A 21,666-nucleotide genomic window follows, 5' to 3' on the forward strand; every position below is an offset into this window, starting at 1 on the left:
AACAAATCAGACAAGTATAATACCCCAAACACACAACTAGACCCAGCATAACCTCTGCAAAATAGGGGCCATGATTTCAGATAATAAGTCTAGCTGAAGTGTTTAGTACAATAGAAAATCTTGTAATTTTATCATGTATGTTTAAATTGCGTGAGTAAGACGTTTAATGGCGTGCGTAAAACAGTCGCTTATGGACTTGATAAACGTACTTAACTGTGTACTAAGAGAGAGATGGAGAGGGTGGAGCTGGGACTTTCGAGTCATAACATAAAGGGGGTGGTAACGAATGGATTGAGGGGTGATCGTTTGTTCTCTCCCAGAGCTCAGTCCTCTCCTGTCTTTCCACAAGCCTGTGCGTAATGGTAGAACAGAGAATGAACTCTCTTGTGAAATGGGCGCTTATCCTCTTCGTCCTGGTCTCCATCATTCTCAACATAGTTCTGATCGGGATCCACTCCAGCAGGGCGCCCAAATGTTCCGCTCAGCGTGTCCATCCGCTGCGGGTCAAGCACGACGAGCGCAGCGTCGTGTTCGCTGACCTCACTCGGGAGGAGTACCTGCAGGTCCAACAGTACATGCTCAAGCAAAAAGAATTGGATATATCCACCAGCCAGGTCACTAAACCAGAGGAAAACTTCTTGTTTTTAATAGACTTATCTTTGCCAAAGAAAGGGGACGCGCTGGCTTTCTTGGACGGTAAAGCTGCCAAGCCGGCCAGAGAGGCGACGGTGGTGGTCTTTCATGGTGCGCAAGGCTACATTAAGGAGTATGTAGTGGGACCTCTTCCAAACCCAACATACATAAATGATGTCACCAAAGAGAGGTACAAGATGGAGCTGCCTATCACTGCACGCACCGTCACAATTGGAGAATACGCATTGCTTTTCAACTTTTTTGAGCAACATGTTTTCTCCAAACTTAAGAAGCTCATGAAAGAAAGCTTTGACGTAGCGGCAGACAAACAGTTGAATGCGTTTGAGCAGATGCCTCGTGGAGTCCGATCCGGGGACAGAAAGACCTGGGTTTCTTTCTTCAGAGATATGAGCGGCATGTACATCCACCCGGCTGGCTTCGAGGTACAGGTCAACCACGAGAGCGTAAACGCTTCCAACTGGAAAGTGGAGCGGCTGCTTTATAACGGCCAATACTTTGACACTGTAGAAGACCTAAAGCAGAAATATGAAGGTGGGTTTGTAAAGAAAATCGTTTACAAGGAGTCAGCTGACTATGGGTCACTGAAACCAAAGCACAAGCATCAGCAGGTCGGTCCGCAGCTGTTTACCGTGGATGGTAAACGCTACAGCATCAGCAACAACCACGTTGTGTATCTAGACTGGAGCTTTGCCTTTGGGCTGAGCTCACTTACAGGCGCGAGGGTTTTTGATGTGCGCTTCAGGGGTGAGAGGATCGTCTACGAACTGAGCGTGCAAGAGGCCATGTCTGTGTACGGTTCAGTGACTCCTGGGATGATGATGACGAAGTTTTTAGACACCAGCATCGGGATTGGGCGCTTTGCCCATGAACTAACCCGTGGTGTGGACTGCCCCTACGACGCCACCTACATCGACACATACCGCTACATCGATGTCCCAGCCCCGGTCAGATACCGTAATTCAATATGCGTCTTTGAACACAATATGGGCCAGCCCTTACGGAGGCACTTCGCTGACTTTTTCCACAACAACTACGGGGGGATGGTTAACAGCGCCTTGGTGTTCAGGACAATCACAGCAATAGGGAACTATGACTACATGTGGGATTTTATCTTCTACCAGAGCGGATCAGTGGAAGCCAAGGTGCATGCCACCGGCTACATTTCTTCTTCTTACCTGATGGACGGTAGTCTGAAATATGGACACCAGGTGGCGGATAAGGTGCTTGGGAACATTCACACTCACTTCATAAACTTCAAGGTTGATCTGGATGTGATGGGTGAGTGACATATGGCATGTTAATCTGATATTCTATGCAGGACAGAGAGCGATGTGTGTCTAGGTAGTAGTAGTCTTTAAATTGTATTCACACACCAACAGAACACTCCAAACAATTAGCCAAAACCGGGAAGTGATTATCAGTTAAAGATCCATTAATTGAAGAGAATAAATAGTGGCAAAATTTTTCTAAAATTAGTTATATTTTTGCTTAGTTAAATCCTGGATGTGTATATTATCATTCTTAGTTTTTATATTTGTAGGGCTTATTTATTTTGTATTTAATATTATATTGTGTTTATTTGCTAATATTGTGTGTTTGGATAACCTGCTGCTGTAACGCCACAATTTCCCAGTTTGGGATCAATAAAGTAATTCTATTCTATTCTATTCTATTCTGTTCTATATAAAGGCAGCACATGTCAAGTTCCAAGTTACGGAGGACAAAACACAATTTTCCCTCCTTTATAGTGAACTGTTAGTGTTTTGTCCTCCTTAACTTGGAACTTGACATGTGCTGTCTTTTATATTTTTTTAATACAAAACAAAGCCTTTGCTTAGGCAATATCTAATTCTCAGACTTTCAGTCCAAACCAAAGAACAGGAACACTGACACAATGACTGTGAAACACACAGAGCCAAGAGAAACTGGAGGTGGTGATTAGGGGCACCATTTGGGGGACAGACAGTAGCACTATTAAAGCCAATGACAGACCCCTAAAATATTAGAAAATTGGTTATTTTTTTAGAATATTAAATTATTTTTTATTTTTCATTAAGGGTCAGAAAACCCTAGCAGCGCCCTTGTTGCTGATTAACATTAGGTACAGTGACTGTTGGAGAGACAATAGTGTTAAGCCTGGCTTCATAGTTTAAAAATGAAATAAATGTAAACAGTAGATACAAATGCCCAGTCCACAAGAGTTTTATGAAACTACAACAAAAAACATGTTTTAACAAAAACAATTTGTATATGTTTTTTCTCAGGTCTTAAGAATGTTTTCCAGACCAAAGATATGGAATATGTCAACATGTCTCTTCCATGGATGCCTGATCACTACGCTATGGTCCCTCAGCTTGTGGAGAAACAACTGAAAACAGAAAAGGTCAGCCTTTGTTCCTCGTTTCAAATATTCAATGTCTTTATTACTTTAAGGTAGTACACTTGTTTAAGTACAGTTTATCAGACCCTATTGTTTTAAACTGTCTTAGATAACAGCAATGTCATGTGAGAACAAGAGCCAACAATATCCCTGCTGAACGCATTCATATTCAAATGCCTGAAATGATTCACATGACGAAGTTTAAGGTTTTTAGTGGCTGTACATAGTGACAAACCCTGAGACACTTTTACCCAGCTCTGTGGTTCACCTCAGCCTTTTCAGTTTTTCTTGTGTAAAGGTCAGGAAACTATGTCACTAACTGATTTCCAACAGCAGGAGGCATTGTTCTAGCTTTGATTAACAGTTAACTTGATCCCACAAACATGCAGAAGTGAAAAAAACTCTTGTTCCTGAGTGTCCACTTGAGGATGGCTGCCAAAGCCCTAGAAGTCACATACACACCCCATGTTTAAATGCCCATGTAAGAGCAGTAATCATTTTATAGCCTTGTAAAAAAAACATTTTGGTCGGAATAGTTAATCTCTTTATGGGCATTCACTGTATGGGGTGTGTGTGTTTTTTATAACTCATATGTGAAGATTTAAATATGGATAAGAGTTATGCATAATATGTGGTTTGTGATTGATATGACTGCAAGCAGGGGCATTGCCAATCAACCAACCAACCAATCAATCAATCAACCAACCAATCAATCAATCAAGCAATCAAGCAATCTGTTATCTCAAGACAGTATCATAAGAGCAGGTAAAGTACCTTACTCATATACCTACAAGGTATGGCTACGACCCAATATTAATCCACCATGAGCACAGCACTAAGCAACAATTTACAAAGTTACAGTGGCAAGGAAAAACTTTCTTTTAGGAGGCAGACATCTTGAGCAAAACCAAACTCATGTTGAACAGCCATCTGCTGAAACTGTGTTGGGCTTGGAAAGTGGGATAGAGGGAGATGCAAAGAGGAGAAGGACAGACACAAACAGAGCAATAACAACAAGGAATACGATGGATTTATATAGCTACACTGTCAATCATAATGGTTATAGTATATGTGGTTTTAGCAGTAACAGGTAAGTATGATAATGGACTGATCATTCTAATTAGTCTAATAAGCAACTGTAATGATAATGAAACGGGAAGGGCTGATTATACTGTAGCTGTTTGGAGGCTGAAGGCCTGCCTCAGCTCCAGCTCTTTGCAACTAGGTAACATTTTCAATACGGCAACCACAATCATTGGACATCAGAATCTCCCTTTAGTAACCAATGGGTGACATCACTCAGAAAACGCCATGTTTTCTACAGTCTATGGTTCACCTTGATTATGTGAACGCACATGTAAAACATATAAGGCAGTCAAAATAGGCAAACCTATCCAAAGGGTTAATACAGACAATACAAAATGTGGGTTAATCTGCATATTAGGCAGGCAGTGACAGGTAAACAAAGGCTGAGAACTGGGGCACATGCATACTAAGAGCAGAAAAGCTGAGACCTGGTGAATACTGTGAAACAATAACAAATGCTGATAAAAATAATAATACAAGGCATTATCATAGTAAATGTGCAGGATGCCATAAAGTCATGGGCAACCTTAGGTATGGCCAAAAACACTCACTGTGTATGCTGCATGTGTAAATGGGCAAGTGTAACGGACATGCTCAGTTGATAATACTATGTAAGCCAAGTGTTTACTGGCTGTTCATTTTCTCCAAAGTTGCCAAATTATTAATTTATAATGATTTAGTAAAAATCCAAGTTCCTATGTTAACATTGTGGCCTTGTAATATAAGACTATGCATACGATAAGTCTGGAAGGTTGCAGTTTAACTTTGATGTCTAAGTTCTGTTCCCAACTGGTTCAGAGTGAAATGTTTCTGATTGTTTTTGAATGGTAAAAATGATGGAGGCCAGAAAGCTAGTCCCAACATCCTATTTTAAACACAAATAAAATAGACAATTACTGAAGTTCTCTATTGGTTTCAGACAGCTTTGGTTTTGTCCTGATTCAAGCTGGTTGTCCCAAGGCAAATATCTGTCAAACACTGAAATACCCATAACCTTACCACTTTGAACTACAATGAAAATAAAATTATTCTATGCATTTATTCAAGCCAGGGATTACATATACCTTCTCTGTGCCACTTATTATTACCTAACCATGTTTATGAACTTAAAAAATGAACCAAATATCTTAATTAATCACTGATATATCAGTTTATGTGGCATCATAGGTAAGGACTTGCTTCTATTTCTAACAGAATATGTCTGTAAGTTTAACGGTAAGCTGTTACGCTGAGGAGAGCGTTTGTAATTTCTCAGGAGCTCCTTGCCTTCCTTAGCAAAGTCCAAGGCAACAAAAAAGATGTGGTCAAGGTGTAAGGTGGAACCTTAAACAAATCAACCACAGACCCCAACATGCTCCTTCTGAGGAAGAAGATTGAAAAGGAACAACTGACCGACTCTACCCAGCCACAGCCGCTCAGTCAGTATAGTCTTTCAACCAAAAGGGTTGGGGGTTAGATCCCCAGTTCCTGTAGCAACATGTCCGATGTGTCCTTGGGCAAGACTCTTAACTCCAAGTTTCTCCTGCTGCTTCGTTGGTGTTGATGAATGTGTGAATGGGATATGTTACTTCTGATGGCCACTTCACATTGATACCTCTGCCATCAGTGTGTGATTGGTAGGTGTGACATATGGTGTAAAAGAGCTCTACAAGCTCAAGTCCATTTACCATTATTTACCAAAATTAAGAACTTTGACATATATGCTGCATTACTGTGTGACTAATTGTGATTTCAGATGCATTTAAAAAAAAGTTTGACAAATGTCTTCTTACATAACTTAACAGGAAGCTGCTCTGCGTTATGACACCAAGACTCCACGCTACCTCCACATTGCCAGCAACCAGACCAATCGATGGGGTCACAATCGCTCCTACAGGCTGCAGGTGTTCAGCTTCACCGGGGACCACCTCCCAGAGAGCCAGGCAGAAGAGAAGTCCATGTCCTGGGCCAGGTGAGTCTGTCTCAGGTAGTCCAGAGCAGTATCAATTTGAACCAGTGCTAAAGATAGGGATGGGCAGGAGAGGATGGGCAACGTCTCATGAGTGGTTTGAAGATAAGAGCTGGCACCACATATGGCACCTGCTTCAGGATCAGTCATAGGTTTCAACCTGTAGAGGGCAAACTCTGCACAAACTACAAAGTCTCACTTTATTGCATTGCATGTAAAAGTTGTAATATACATGTTAGTTCGATTTGTGAATATATTCAGTTATTCTATAAATAATGATAGTGCCCCTGTTAGGATGTAGCCTTTATGTAGTGACATGGGTGATAAGGGTTTGGGAGGTCAGGGTTTTGAATGGCCGTTTGGAACATCAACTCTCATGCAGGACAAGGAACTCATAAAAATAACTTAATTAAAGCCTTTTCATCAATTGTAAAAATCATCTATCTGTAATGACGCTTTAGTAAGCCATTTATGGACACTGATAGGAGTGTCATAGTAAATTCCAGAAATGTTTGCATTATACCTTGACTTTTACCTAATAATTATACGAGCTGGGGCGTCGTACATTCATCAATTGCAGTGTTCTTGTCTGGTGTCTTGTCTTGTCTGTTTGCATTTCCTACGAGACACAACAAAGCCTAAGATATTCAGGCATGGCTCTGCAGGTCGAGCCATGTGCAGCTCTGCACATTGACTTCTCTCCATATACTCTTCTGTCTGTCCCCAGATATAAGGTTGCCATCACCAAGCACAAGGATTTAGAACGGACCAGCTCTAGTTTGTACAGTCAAAATAACATGTGGACTCCAGCTGTGGACTTCAGCAAGTACATTGAAGACAATGAAAACATTGAAAACGAGGTGTGTAAAAGTTTCATCTGCATGTAGAATAATCAGATAATACTAACATGTTTGTAAGCTTGACATCCAATCACTTTGCTGATGTGATTTACATAATGTGTATTAAAATGTGCTTGCAGGATCTGGTTGCCTGGGTGACCACCGGTTTTCTCCACATCCCCCATGCAGAGGACATTCCCAACACAGTCACAGTGGGCAACGGGGGAGGGGTCATTCTGCGGCCACACAACTACTTTGATGAGGATCCTTCCATCCACTCTGCTGATGGGGTGTACATTGAACCAGGCACTGAAGACAGCTGTGAAAACAACAGGATGGCGTGCCTTGCTCAAGAGGCATGCAGTCCTGTTCTGGAACCCTTCACCTACCATGGCTTCGAAGGAGTCATGAAGTTTGAGGATTAGGTCTGCTCTACTGAGTGTTGCAAGGTAATAACTGCAGAACACTGAAACGCAGCAATGTGTTCATTCACTTATCAAGAAGAGTGTGTTGATATTAAAAAGTTTATAGTGCAGTTTGGAACAGAACACTTGATTTTCTCAATCTATTTCAAAACTGCAACATGGAGTCCATCGAGTAAAGGACATTCCAAAAAAAATTTAATTGGAAATTAACTTTCTTTTGAAGAGGGAGAGGGGAAAATCATCATGGAGTCAGGATATAGTCATCCTACATTAGCAATAACACTTGAAGCTATTTCAACAGTTTGGCAATTTGTCAGAACACATAGGAAAAAGGCAGGGACACAATACAGTGCAATAATCATAGTAAGATATATGAATACATGAAGGTACAAAAGAAAACCTAGAAATGTAAAACTGCCATTAAAACCAATGTTATTCATGGAAAATCTGGATATCAATAGGATAATCATGAGGATTAAAGATCAGCTGTGGCTCACTTGGGAGAGACTGTCAACTCTTAACCGGAAGGTCAGGGGCTCGATCCCCAACTCCTGCAGCTTCATCTCCGATATGTCCTTGAACAAGCGAGTAACCCCAAGTTGCTCCCGCTGCTTCGTCAGTGGTGAATTAATGTGTGTGAATGGGATGAGTTACTTCTAATGTCCACTTTACATAGCAACCAGAGTGTCAATGGGTGGGTGTGACCGGCAATGAAAAAATATACAGGCTCAAGTCCATTTACCTTTCACCATTTAAAGAGAAAGAGATTTGTCGTCTCACATGGATTGAGAGATGCCCCTCATGCATGTTGCGCTCAAGGCGACCTCCTATATGGCCTATGCCAAGAGCCGGCCCTGCCTGTGATTGACTGGTGAACAGTCAAGTGTGTACTCCGCTTCTTGCCCAATGACAGCTGGGAATCCAGCATCTCGACCCGAACCCTAAAAAGCGGTATAGATAATGGATAGATGGGTGTATTTGTCTTTGCAAAAAAATGTCTGCAAGTGAAAACGGGTTTCAAAAAGGTTATTACCAAGGGGCAACCTCCGGTCTCGAAAAATGAAGCCTATGCGGAAGTACAAAAAACTGCAGTTCCTCGAGGTTCCGCTTGAGGCTGGCTGCAGAAGCGCCGGAAGTGCCACAAGCCCACAGCCAAAAAAGCCCGTTTTTACCACAGGAATCAACATGTTTACAGCCTGGTTCAAAAAACGAGATATATCTGAGAAGTTGACGGCCCCTTCTCCTCACACTGTGGGGGGGTGAATTTTTTTTTATAACTCATCGGATTTTATTCTATTAAGGAAAACGGCTATGCCCATATTTGGTTGTGTCAGATTTGATTGACAGCTCTGCGCGCTGCATCTGTCTGTCAGGTCAGCAGGTCAGGAGGGTTTGGAGAGTTTGTTTAACACATATCTGACAACATACATGGCTTGCTGTGCGGTTAACAGACCATCCAACAAGTTGATGCTTCAGTTTTCTTCGGTAAGTGATATAGTAGTGTTATATTTACTGTATACTTGTGTGTCGGTATTTATATTTACGGACCTAGCTTGTTTAGCTTGTAAACCAGTCGACTAACTGTGTAGCTCATTATTTACGGTCAATGGTTTAGAAATGTTTGTTGTTAAGATGTTGAAAATGAGTTTGTGTGATGTTAGAAGCTAAAGGTTCATCTCGGTGGTTAACCACAGACTGTAAATATGGTTATCTGACGTTATCAGGAATGTTATACTCCACGTAAATGTGGACATTAAAAAACAAACTTTGTGTAGTAATTATCCGTCAGTAACATAAACTGAACTCAACCTAATCTGCTGTGTAGGTTATAAAGGATGACATTAACGTTACATGGTTGATGTAGTGTCTTAAGATTTGAGCAAACTGTTAACAAATTTTTAAAAAAATGCACTTTGTAAGAGCATCTGTAACCATTAAGAACTATATTAATAACCATATTAATTTTCACTGAACTCATACACAGAATATAGCTGTAGAAATATAAAATATAAATAACATATGAAATGAAAATAAGATATAAAGCACATAGATATAAAGTATGAGAAATGGTTTGAAGAATACAGCCATGTACTGAGCTCATGTTAATAATAAATGAGCTACTGTATGTTCTGTACTAAAGCACAGAGAGTTGGGACCTGTTACTGATTTAAATAATTCAGGTTATATTTGTTTCATGTTAAGATGAAGTACTATCCACAATAAACTGCTTAATTTTTCCTCACAAAATCTGAGACAATTTGATGTGGAATATCATTGTGTTAGTGAGTGAGAGAGCTGAAAATAGCATGATTACAATAAGGTTTATCTTCTTAACTTTGAATAGATGTTGATTACCTGAATACTGTACCTTTGTTGTCTGGGTAGTAAACTGTTGAATTTATAAATGTACTCTTACACACAGATGAATACAGAAAAATAGATGAGAACAAAAAAAATGATTTAATGAATAACTGATATTTTCTCTCTTTCTTTGCCATCCTGAAGACCTCTCACTAAAAGTCCATGTTCTCCTGGATCCATGTCACATGCTCAAGCTTCTTCAGAATGACTTTTCAACAGTCAAAGTTTTGCTGAGAGAAGATGGCCAGCAGATAAGACGGCAGCACATCAACGAGCTCCACAAGCTTCAGGAGAAGGAGGAGGGTTTGCAACTTGAAAGACTTTATTCATGCTGTTCAAATAAAAATAGATCTCCTCCAAACAACTTGCAATCAAACCATTTTCTTCCCATTTTAAAACCCTTTGTCCAGTTTAGATGGGAGAAGTTGATATTATGTGATATTGATCTGAGAAGACTACATTTCTTAATCATTTTTAACTGTGTTTTTATTCACAAGTTATTGATCTTATTTACTCTCCATGTATCTTGATTTAAGAATGGGGCTGTGTTTAAGGGCATATTTTTGCAATGACTCTGTTCCATCCCACTTTCAGAAATGAACTACATTAGTATTTGGTAAAAAAAAATGTCGAAAGAATAAGAAGTTGTGTAAAAGTAGACTTCCTTCCCTTAGCTATTGAGTTGAGCATTAATGCACATTTTAGTCTTGTCATTTCAAATCTGAAATGTATACTCATAAGTAGACATAAAGGAGTGCATTTATATAGAAATATTTATTTAATCTGGAAAACAACATTAAAAAAAATCTGTTTTTACAGCAGAGATGAACATGTTTACAGCTTGGTACAAAACAAACAAATAGGTGTGATTAGCTCATGTCTCGATGGACACACACTGTACGGGGGGGTGAATGTTTTGATGACTCATCAGTTTTGATTTGATGAAGGATAAGAGTTATTCACAATAAGGCGTGTAGCTGACAAGCTTGACAGGTGGGTGCGGTGTAACGGTTTGTCAAGAGGCTTAAAACACGCCTCAGCTCCAGCTCTCAGCCTGTGGGTGACATCACTCAGGCCATCCGGGGGAGACCTCCCTCACAGCGAGCTGTTGAAGAGAAGCAACTGAAGTCCACCTCAGAAGAACCAACAAATGCAGATGTTGTTGAGGCTCAGGTTTCTTCCTCTGTCTCTGTAGCTCTCTGGGCACCTCGACGGACAAGTCACCAATAATCCACACTGTGTCTATAGGAGAAATACAAAGGTGTTCAATTAATGCCTCAGACAAGACAAAATGTACAGTTAACTACATGTGACAGCTCAGGGTGATTTTTTGTTATGAGCCACATCTGCAGGAATAATATTGAACAAGGTAGCTGCAACTCATCATAATAGATGCCAGTCTTAAACACTATTTTTTCTAATACTTAGTTTTTGGTGTGAAGCTGACACTGTCCACAGACTCCATGACTTCACGGGGTTCAATAGAAAACAAATGTCTTATAATAAATACTAAATAATTATTTTTCAATTGTCATGTTCACCTCATCGCTGTTGACATCAGTAAATATAAGACACAGACATTCCTCTTTTTGTCAGAACAGTAACATGAACTGTATGCTTTGTAATGTTGATTTCTTCTGGATGTCTCATATTTATTTACAGTTTATGGATAAAACTTTGTTAATGTATTTCTCTGCTAACACTGACAAAGTCTAACTGCTCTGACAAATAACTAATAACCATGATTCTATATTTAACAAAGTGTAGTTTTAAGACTTTAATTAAATATTTGGGTTGAATATAATTCGTTTTAACTGTGTTGTAGAAAAGTTAAATGTTAACTTTTCTGAGTTTTCTCAGGACGAGCAGGAATAGGGGATGATAGCAGCCTAGCTGTTAGCTATGCTGTCAAGTGGACTGCTAACGTCGAGCTGAATGGGCGGAGTTAAGTCCCGCCGGTCCCGCCTTACTGCTGTTGTTAGGTTGATCCGAAGTTAGGTTGAAACTGCAAATCCAATATGGATGCGGCCGTCGATTGGACTCATTTTCTGCCTATGTAACAGACGGGTCAGGGTTCGTCCAGTAATATTTACAGTCTATGGTTATTACAGACAAAATAAAGCAAACGTGTATATAGACTGGAAACACAACATATCATATCATTCACCATTTGAAGATACATAGACTTTATTGTTGTCGCTATTAGTGTCATAGCAACAGTCATTTTTTATTTTAAAATCTCCTTTTTTAATTCTGTTTAGCATTGCTGTTACCTTTGAGACTTGTCAGACAGCACATTTTTATAAAGGAAAACTTTTCAAACTTGTTAATTCTTCCTCTTATTTATCTTCCAGGTTGGATTTCCTGAAGGGACAGTTTTATGTTCACCTCTTCAATATGAGCCAGCCAATATGAGCCATGCAGTGTCCCTCCAAAGCAACAGGAAGGAGATAATTCAAAACAATCTCTGCCTACTTCTTGCAACTCAACAATAACATGAAAGAAGACTGTTTACTGTGATACATTAGCTTTGTCAACCAAGGTTTTGAAATCTGATAGAAGAGAAGAGAAGAGAAACCCGGACTGGATTAACTCAAAGGGGGGTTTCATAGAACTTCCGCCCCCCTTACACAATGACCACAGGTCTTTACTTACCATTTAAAATTATCCAATTATATGCACAAATGTAAGACTGGTAACTCAACAGAGGTCAATATGTCTTAAATTATGTCCATGTGCTTACTGTAATAAGACAAGGCTAGCTTATGTCAAGAGTACCTTTCATTATGAAGTGTTAAAGGTAATAAAAACATAAAAACCAATAGATTTGGATAACATTTACATTCAATTTCTTAAAATGATCTCAAAGTAAAAGTCACTCTTTGCACCTTGGGCAGTTTGGAAAAGCCCTGTTGATGATATTTCAGCCGTGGTGGAAAATATTAGTGCATTAGGGCGACTTCAATCTGAGTTGTACTATATGATTTCAATTGTACTTCTTTAAGGTGTCAAAGTTACTGTATATTGTGGTTCAGTCCCTGTGTTTGTATAGTTCATTGAAATAATCCTCACCTCAGGTCATATACCAATACCAATTCAGCCATACTCAGTTACATACATGTAGCATACTTGGTGTACTTCATGGATTCTAAGTATCCAAATAAAGGCCCAGCATCTAATTCTATACCATACTATACCGCCTGCTCTGTTAGTCAAAAAGCTTTTTTCAGTTTAATTTGGCTACTTATGTCAGTACCTTTCCATGTAATACACTTTGTAAGCTATGTAGTTGAGTAAGACTGAATTCTGATTGTGCAGTGTTGGCTCAAATCTAACAGAGTAGTTGTGCACTCACCAGCAATGATGATGATGGCACTTATTTTTAACAGCAATTTGCAACCAGTAGGAACATTATTTCCGCCATTTGAACATGATTTTCACACTTCAAAATATCTCTCACTTAGTTCACCTTATTCAAATTTAATTTTACTACAACCAATAAAGATGAAATTACTTTAATGTTTATTTCTTTGTGCAATATTGCTTGACAAGAGGTTGAAATATTACTGTATTATAACGGTTTATAACAATATTTTACTGTATTATCGCTTGAAGGAAACAAAACAGTAATTTACCGTAGTTTTTGCAATGCATTTTGGGAAAAAGAAGTTGAGACCACATGGTTGAAAGGACAGTGGAGTTGGCTTTGCCCGATTGTCATCCATCTCCATCCTGACAATCAAGAGGTGAGTGCCTTATTGCTTTGCTAGTTAGAATTGGCAAAAACCATCACTTACTAAATTTGAAGTCATTTGTGGGATTAATGTTAACTAGATTTGGAAATTACACAGAAACACTGCAGGCAGACACACATGCAGTGAGTTAATTCTATGCCAGCCAACATTAGCTTGAAATACAGATCTTGACAGTTGCTAAAAGGGAACAAAACAAAACATTATATTGTAATGTGGTTAACTAAGTGGGCTATAATGAACTTGACTTGCTTGCCTGGTTGTACTAGAATGGTAAGGTTAGCTAACATCAACAAGCTAAAATTTCTTTGTTTCAGCTTCAACTGAAACTGACACTGACTATTGATGAAATATTGAATTAGAAATGATGATTAGCTGGGCCTACTAGGCAATATGGCCATAGTATAAATAGTATAATATACAGTATTTGAAAATGTTTAAAAGGAAACTTTAGTGAGACTGTCAGAATGGACCTGGAGCATGTTTTTTGTTTTTTACTGTTTTAACACATAAAGCTTCTGCCATAGAACCTGAATTCATGTACTTAAAGTAATTCCAGGACTTATTTTTATTCATACTAGTTTTACTTCATACTTTTACTTTACTTCTTTGTATATGGAGAATATTCAGAAAGGATTGTCCATATGATAATGTTCACTGTTCAGCAGGAGCTGCTTTTGTTCTAATGTTGTTTTTTCCCTTTACAGAATCCTTGTGGCAGTTTCAGTCTGGAAGGAGAAATCAGAGGGAGGTGCAGGTCCAGGGACCCAATTTCCCTCAGAGGACAGGTTGTTTATTCTGTTATATGAAACTATAACAGATTTCTTTTCACTTCTCTGTTTAAAATGTATCCACCAAAACTCTTTTATGTACTATACATTGGAAATGGCCTTTGCTAAATGTCTTAATGTAAATATTTTTGCTAGATTTTTTGCCTATTTAACCTTCATGTTCTTAAAGTGTATCTTCTTTGCTTTTGTTACAGTTTCAATAAAGACAGATGTGATTTGAGATGACAGTTTGAATTTTTATCATTTGTCTTAACATTTTAAGTTGCAATTTTAAAGGCACTGTTTATTTATTATTTTAAAACATGGTGTTTTATAACCTGACATGCAAGGAATCATTTATCAAATCACTAGGTTTAGACAATAAATATATTGTGTCCATTTTGGTTGAAGGAAATTAATCTATAGCTAGGTGTAGTATTTACAATTAACAGTAAAAATCTGCAAAAAAAAAAACAGTATTAAACAGTTAATTCTTTCAACAGTATTTTCCTGTTAAGGTTTAAAATCACAGCTTTTTGCTGTATTTTCAAAAACGGTAGAAAACTGTAAATTTCAGCAACAGCAATATACTGTTAATTTTACAGTAACTTCCTGGCAACCCTACTGCCAGTTGTTTACGGTTTTTTAACAGGGGGAATTTCTAAGAGTGTAGGTTGAAAAAGTTAGCTTCACATCGCTTTTTAACCAGAATTCAAAATGTATTCAAAATGTTTTCTACTGTATATAAGCAACCATTTGCTAACAAGAAGTGTAACAAGTAAATATCAAAGAGTGCTCATAACGAGCCGTTTGCACATACTGGCCCTCACTTATCAAACGTACGTACGGCAGAAAAATGGGCGTACGGTCATTTCCACTCAAAGTTCGGCACTTATCAATTTGGACGTGAGCGGAGGGTACGCTCAAATCCCACGGCAGGTCTCAGTTCGTTTACACACATTTTCAACTCAGTGTGGACTTGCGGTGCAGCGAATCTGTCTGTGTTGGAGAATAATTAGATCATACTATAACAGTGCTTGTTAAGATGGATAGATAGAGGTTCACAGATTTACTGTTAGATAAGATATCTCAAATGTATTTTATATTACGCTCCACGACAGTGCGCCTTATAATCCGGAGCGCCTTATATATGGATCAATTGGTTAATTGGTTGATCCATACTGGTTGTACACGGCGCTCAGCGACACTGACTCGGATAATGACGAGAGGGAGCCGGGCATGTTGGATGCCGTACTCGCCCAACTGTTCAATTCGGACACTGAAGAAGAAGAATTCGAGGGATTCGTGGACGGGGAATGAACTGAAAAAGTGAGCTTTACGTGTTATACGTAACTGAACAATGTTGAGTTATGCAGTAACGCAGGGGTGCCCAACCTTTTTTGAACCAAGATCTACTTTTAAAGTTACCAGTCTGCCGAGATCTACCAGTCCACATAGTGAGCCATAGCCTTTACCAACAGCCTACAAACGCATTTAATACTCACACAACAAACAGAAAATAATAAATGAGAGTTCTGTAAAAAATAATGCAGACTACAGACTACAGCAGGCTGCTGTGAGATGATTTTGCTTTTGTTAAATTAGCTGCAGACACGGTGAGAGTGAACGGAGTAAAGTCCAACCGACTGTTTGACCGGGTCACGTGTGTTCCCACCTCGGTCCGTACGGATCACGGATCAACTGTGTACTTTTAAAAAGTAAAAAGGTTCGCGTGGTGGCTGGCGCTCCAGTGCAAGTGTGTGTGTGTGTGTGTGTGTGTGTGTGCGTGTGCGTGCGCGTTTGCGCTGTTTGTTGGTGTGTCTCGTGCCCCGCGATGCTCACAGTCATGACAGCAGAGAGGAGCAGAGAAAAGTAGCTGCAGCTTCATCAAATGCGCTTAATACTCGTAGCATAGTTTCTATATATGACTTTTTGGTAAAACATTTACCCCCCCCCCCCCCCCGACCCCGGTTTACCTGCACGTCCTTGCGCATGCCTGCACTCTCTCTTGCGCGCGCTCTCTCTCTCGCTCGCTCCCCCGCTCGCTCTCTCATGCACGCAGCAATTTCATGAATAAATGAAAAATTAAATACACACAGGTCGGAAGTATACTTGGGCTCCCAACACAGGTATCGTGTGTGGGAAACAGTGCAATGAGATGAAATTGAAATCACTTTTCTATTTTACAATTGTATTTTATATTGACAAAACATCTCGCGATTGACTGAGAATCAGTCAGCGATCTACCTGTCGATCGCGATCGACTGTTTGGGCACCCCTGCACTAACGTTTGAATTAGTGGTATCAGACTGTGTTTCTTTTACGTGTTTACAACTGAACAAGGCTGGGAGATATTGTGAATATGCACATTAACGTTTGAACAACGTTGAGTTATTGTGAATGCACTACGTATAAAACTACGTTTTGACAGTTAAGAGAAACGTCAAAGAAATAATTTATTATTTGGGGAAATCGTCTTATGTACTTTTGTTTTTGTAGTTTTATACGTTACGTTTTATACGTATTTATATTTATATATTCACAATATCTCCCAGCCTTGTTCAGTTGTAAACACGTTCTATTCTATGCGCCTTATAATCCGGTGCGCCCTATATATGAAAACAGTTCTAAAATAGGCCATTCATTGAAGGTGCGCCTTATAATCCGGTGCGCCTTATAGTGCGGAAAATACGGTAATGTGGAGCAGTGCGAGCTGTCAGGTGATTTATTAAGTTGTGTGTTTCATTTGATTAATTAATGATTTACTTTAAAAATTAAGATTAGAGAGGCTGCTTTCAGTAAATACATGTTAAACGTTCAGCGCACAGGAATATTAAAAAAATATTAATAATTAAAAATAACACTGTTGAGATTTCATGCAGGCGCATTTCTTTTGAAGCTCTTTAATCCTACATTTCAGGCTGCCAGACAACATAATGCTATTCCTCTTTACTTTTCTCTGTTATGGTGTCACTCAGGTCATATCTTGTTTCTCTTCTTTGCCGTATTAATTATCTCCATGCCGTAAACTCTGGAGGCGAGGACAGCTGAGCCGTGAATATATAGGGGCGTGGTATTTAAATGACGATGGTTTCCAGCCGCCACACTTATCAACACCCGGTCTTGCGTATGCTGCGATCAGCCAGATACGCACATTTCATAGGTCCCACGTGGACCCTGTTGTACGATGATTTCGACACCCAAATCTGCGCTGGTTTCTACACCAGATTGATAAGTGAGGGCCACTGTGCGCACGTATTTGTTGACAATGTGAACAGTTTTTCTTTGGGCACAGTGTAATAAACTGTGTAACTGTGTTTAATACATGCTAGACCCTGTTTCATGTCCCCTTTTTGAGTATCATGTCAGGGTATGTTAGAAAAAATTATTTCTGCATGCCTTATCTAAAAAAGGAAGATTAAAAAGATTCCCAACTGGGCTAGAGCATGGTGGGCTCAAAGCCAATTATGGCTGACTTCCTCATCCCGTCTGTTATATAGGCAGCAAATGAGTCCACTCGAGGGCCGCATCCATATTGGATTTGCAGTCTCAACCTAACTTTGGATCAACCTAGCAACAGCAGTAAGGCGGGACCGGCGGGACTTAACTCCGCCCATTCAGCTCGACGTTAGCAGTCCACTTGACAACATAGCTAACAGCTAGGCTGCTATCATCCCCTATTCCTGCTCGTCCTGAGAAAACTCTGTAAACAGTAAGTTAACATTTAACTTTTCTACAACACAGTTAAAACTAATTATATTCAACACAAATATTTAATTAAAGTCTTAGAAAACTATACTTTGTTAAATATACAATTATGGTTATTAGTTATTTGTCAGAGCAGTTAGACTTTGTCAGTGTTAGCAGAGAAATACATTAGCAAAGTTTTATGCATACTGTAAATAAATATGAGACATCCAGAAGAAATCAATATTACAAAGCATACAGTTCATGTTACCGTTCTGACAAAAAGAGGAATGTCTGTGTCTTATATTTATTGATGTCAACAGCGATGTGGGTGAACATGACAATTGAAAAATAAATATTTAATATAAGACATTTGTTTTCTATAGAACCCTGTGAAGTCATGGAGTCTGTGGACAGTGTGAGCTTCACACCAAAAACTAAGTATTAGAAAAAATAGTGTTTAAGACTGGCATCTATTATGATGAGTTGCAGCTACCTTGTTCAATATTATTCCTGCAGATGTGGCTCATAACAAAAAAACACCCTGAGCTGTCACATGTAGTTAACTGTACATTTTGTGTTGTCTGAGGCATTAATTGAACACCTTTGTATTTCTCCTATAGACACAGTGTGGATTATTGGTGACTTGTCCGTCGAGGTGCCCAGAGAGCTGCAGAGACAGAGGAAGAAACCTGAGCCTCAACAACATCTGTATTTGTTGGTTCTTCTGGGGTGGACTTCAGTTGCTTCTCTTCAACAGCTCGCTGTGAGGGAGGTCTCCCCCGGATGGCCTGAGTGATGTCACCCACAGGCTGAGAGCTGGAGCTGAGGCGTGTTTTAAGCCTCTTGACAAACCGTTACACCGCGCCCGCCTGTGAAGCTGGTCAGCTACACGCCTTATTGTGAATAACTCTTATTCTTCATCAAATCAAAACTGATGAGTCATCAAAACATTCACCCCCCCGTACAGTGTGTGTCCATCGAGACATGAGCTAATCACACCTATTTGTTTGTTTTCTATCAAGAATTTTTATCAAGATTTAGAAATGTAGTCTTCCCAGATTAATCACATAATATCAATTTCTCCAATCTAAACTGGACAAAGGGTTTTAAAATGGGAAGAAAATAGTTTGATTGCAAGTTGTTTGGAGGAGATCTATTTTTATTTGAACAGCTGAAGCATGAATACAGTCTTTCAAGGTGCAAACCCTCCTCCTCCTACTGAGGCTTGTGGAGCTCCTTCATGTACTGCTGGCCATCTTCTCTCACCAGAACTTCAACTGTTGAAAAGTCATTCTGAAGAAGCTCGAGCATGTGACATGGATCCAGGAGAACATGGACTTTTAGTGAGGGGTCTTCAGGATGACAAAGAAAGAGAGAAAATAGCAGTTATTCATTAAATCAATTTGTTTGTTCTCATATATGTATCATCATTTTCTGTATTCATCTGTGTGTAAGAGCACATTTATAAACAGTGTACTACCCAGACAACAAAGGTACAGTATTCAGGTAATCAACATCTATTTAAAGTTAAGAAGATAAACCTTATTGTAATCATGCTATTTTCAGCTCTCTCACTCACTTGCAGAATTCTACATCAAATTACCTCAGATTTTGTGTGAGGAAAAATTAAGCAATTTATTGTGGATAGTACTTCATCTTAACATGAAACAAATATAACCTGAATTATTTAAATCATTAACAGGTCCCAACTCTCTGTGCTTTAGTACAGAACATACAGTAGCTCATCTGTTATTAACATGAGCTCAGTACATGGCTGTATTCTTCAAACTATTTCTTATACTTTATATCTATGTGCTTTATATCTTATTTTCATTTCATATGTTATTTATATTTTATATTTCTACTGCTATATTCTGTGTAAGAGCATCTGTAATGATTAAGAACTATATTAATAACCATATTAAATTTACCTGAACTCGTAATTTGGTAACAGTTTGCACAAATCTTAAGACACTACATCAACCATGTAACGTTAATGTCATCCTTTATAACCTACACAGCACATTAGGTTCAGTTGAGTTCAGTTTATGTTACTGACGGATAATTACTACACAAAGTTTGTTTTTTAATGTCCACATTTACGTGGAGTATTACATTCATCATAACGTCAGATAACCATATTTACAGTCTGGTTAACCACCGAGCTGAACCTTTAGCTTCTAACATCACAGAAACTCATTATTTTCAACAACAACATCTTAACAACCAACATTTCTAAACCATTGTAAATAATGAGCTACACAGTTAGCCTACTGGTTACAAGCTAACGCTAAACAAGCTAGTTCCGTAAATATAAATACCGACACGAGTAAGCAGTAAATATAACACTACTATATCACTTACCGAAGAAAACTGAAGCATCAACTTCTTCGATGGTCTGTTAACTGCACAGCAAGCCATGTATGTTGTCAGATATGTGTTAAACAAACTCTCCAAACGAAGTAAAAAAAGAGGAGAAATCAGACGGATCAAGCTGTTAGCCTCCTGACCTGCTGACCTGAAAGACAGATGCAGTGCGCAGAGCTGTCAATCAAATCTGCCACAACCCTTATATGGGCATAGCCGTTTTACGTGATAAAATAAAATCCGATGAGTTATAAAAAAATCCCCCCCCCCCCCCCCCCCCCACAGTGTGAGGAGAAGGGGCCGTCAACTTCTCAGATATATCTCGTTTTTTGAACCAGGCTGTAAACATGTTGATTCCTGTGGTAAAAACGGGCTTTTTTGGCTGTGGGCTTATGGCACTTCCGGCGCTTCTGCAGCCAGCCTCAAGCGGAACCTCGAGGAACTGCAGTTTTTTGTACTTCCGCATAGGCTTCATTTTTCGAGACTGGAAGTTGCCCCTTGGTCCTGACAGGGCCTGGAAAAAACAACAATGGGGGTCCTTACTTATTTTCCCCCTGTAACCTGTACACCCATACTTCACTGATGTTAAATGCTTCATTTAGGTGAGGGGTCAGTTGGTAGAGCATTGCAAGATACATCAGCATGAAGGAATAAGGCAGAGAAAGAATCCTATTTAAAAGGGGAGCAGAGCGACGATATGGCTGACAATGAGAAGAGGTGGAATGTCATTTGTCAGATGAATACCGCTGATGAGACAGCTGATTACCCAATGACAGCCCCAGAAAATGACAGCGGAAATGGGAGTGAGCTTGCTTGAGAGGGATGAATGAGAGACAGACCCAACCGTGAAGGCAAACACAGTTTTCCTGACTGAACGTATGCTGGACCTTCATTTAATGGCATATTCCCTATAGACCATGGTCACGTAGAATAAGGTCCTATTAAGTGCTTTATAATGACTAATAAGCAGCCAGTATACTACTTATAAGCTTGCTAATAAGCAACTAGTTAATGGGGAATATTGAGACCTTAATTGAAAGTGTAACCGAAGTGTGAGAAAACTAAACTAGAGCCAAATACATCAAGCTGCATAAATCTATATATCAATGTCAGGTAAATGACAAAATATAACGTTTTTGTTGGCTGCACATAGCGACAATTCTACAGAGTCCTATCATAATTTCTGCATTTATAGCACGCTTCAGTTGTTGTTTGGGTTTAAAGGTGAGGTCTATCGCATTGACTGGTTTCCAACAGCAGGTGGAGACAGTGTTGTTTAATAGCGCAGTAAAAAAGGACACTGGAATCTACAAGCATGACAAAAAGGCAGATAAAGTTCACCTTATCCAATGTGTCAATGCAGATGATCAGAAGAGAGTATCCTTCCATCCTTC

The 21,666-nt window shown here is 39.3% G+C and overlaps 1 protein-coding gene and 1 long non-coding RNA gene across 3 annotated transcripts; one reads left to right on the top strand and one right to left on the bottom strand.

Moving 5' to 3' along the window:
- The first annotated feature begins 305 nt into the window (after positions 1-305).
- Positions 306-13,212, top strand: LOC109991837 (primary amine oxidase, liver isozyme). 2 transcript variants are annotated; one of them, XM_020644244.3, is made up of 6 exons: positions 306-1,932; positions 2,919-3,037; positions 5,905-6,071; positions 6,796-6,928; positions 7,048-7,356; positions 12,048-13,212. In XM_020644244.3, the coding sequence occupies exons 1-5, from the start codon at positions 360-362 to the stop codon at positions 7,330-7,332; spliced, it is 2,277 nt and encodes a 758-aa protein (XP_020499900.1). In that variant the 5' UTR covers positions 306-359; the 3' UTR covers positions 7,333-7,356; positions 12,048-13,212. The 2 variants fall into 2 exon arrangements, with proteins under 2 accessions (XP_020499900.1, XP_065820753.1); XM_065964681.1 differs by lacking the exon at positions 12,048-13,212 and adding an exon at positions 9,838-12,027.
- Positions 13,213-18,195: 4,983 nt separating this feature from the next.
- LOC136183124 (uncharacterized) lies at positions 18,196-21,666 on the bottom strand. The gene is made up of 2 exons (XR_010668943.1): positions 20,270-21,666; positions 18,196-19,257 (listed from the first exon to the last, which is right to left on the bottom strand). It is a non-coding gene; the product is annotated as an uncharacterized lncRNA (long non-coding RNA).

This window comes from Labrus bergylta, chromosome 16 (assembly GCF_963930695.1).
Source record: "Labrus bergylta chromosome 16, fLabBer1.1, whole genome shotgun sequence".
NCBI classification, from domain to species: Eukaryota; Metazoa; Chordata; class Actinopteri; order Labriformes; family Labridae; genus Labrus; species Labrus bergylta.

Coding starts and splice junctions, on each gene's coding strand:
- LOC109991837 (XM_020644244.3), top strand. CDS start 360: ATGGTAGAACAGAGAATGAACTCTCTTGTGAAATGGGCGCTTATCCTC. Junction 3,038..5,904: donor AACAACTGAAAACAGAAAAG/GTCAGCCTTTGT, acceptor ATAACTTAACAG/GAAGCTGCTCTGCGTTATGA. Junction 6,072..6,795: donor AAGTCCATGTCCTGGGCCAG/GTGAGTCTGTCT, acceptor GTCTGTCCCCAG/ATATAAGGTTGCCATCACCA.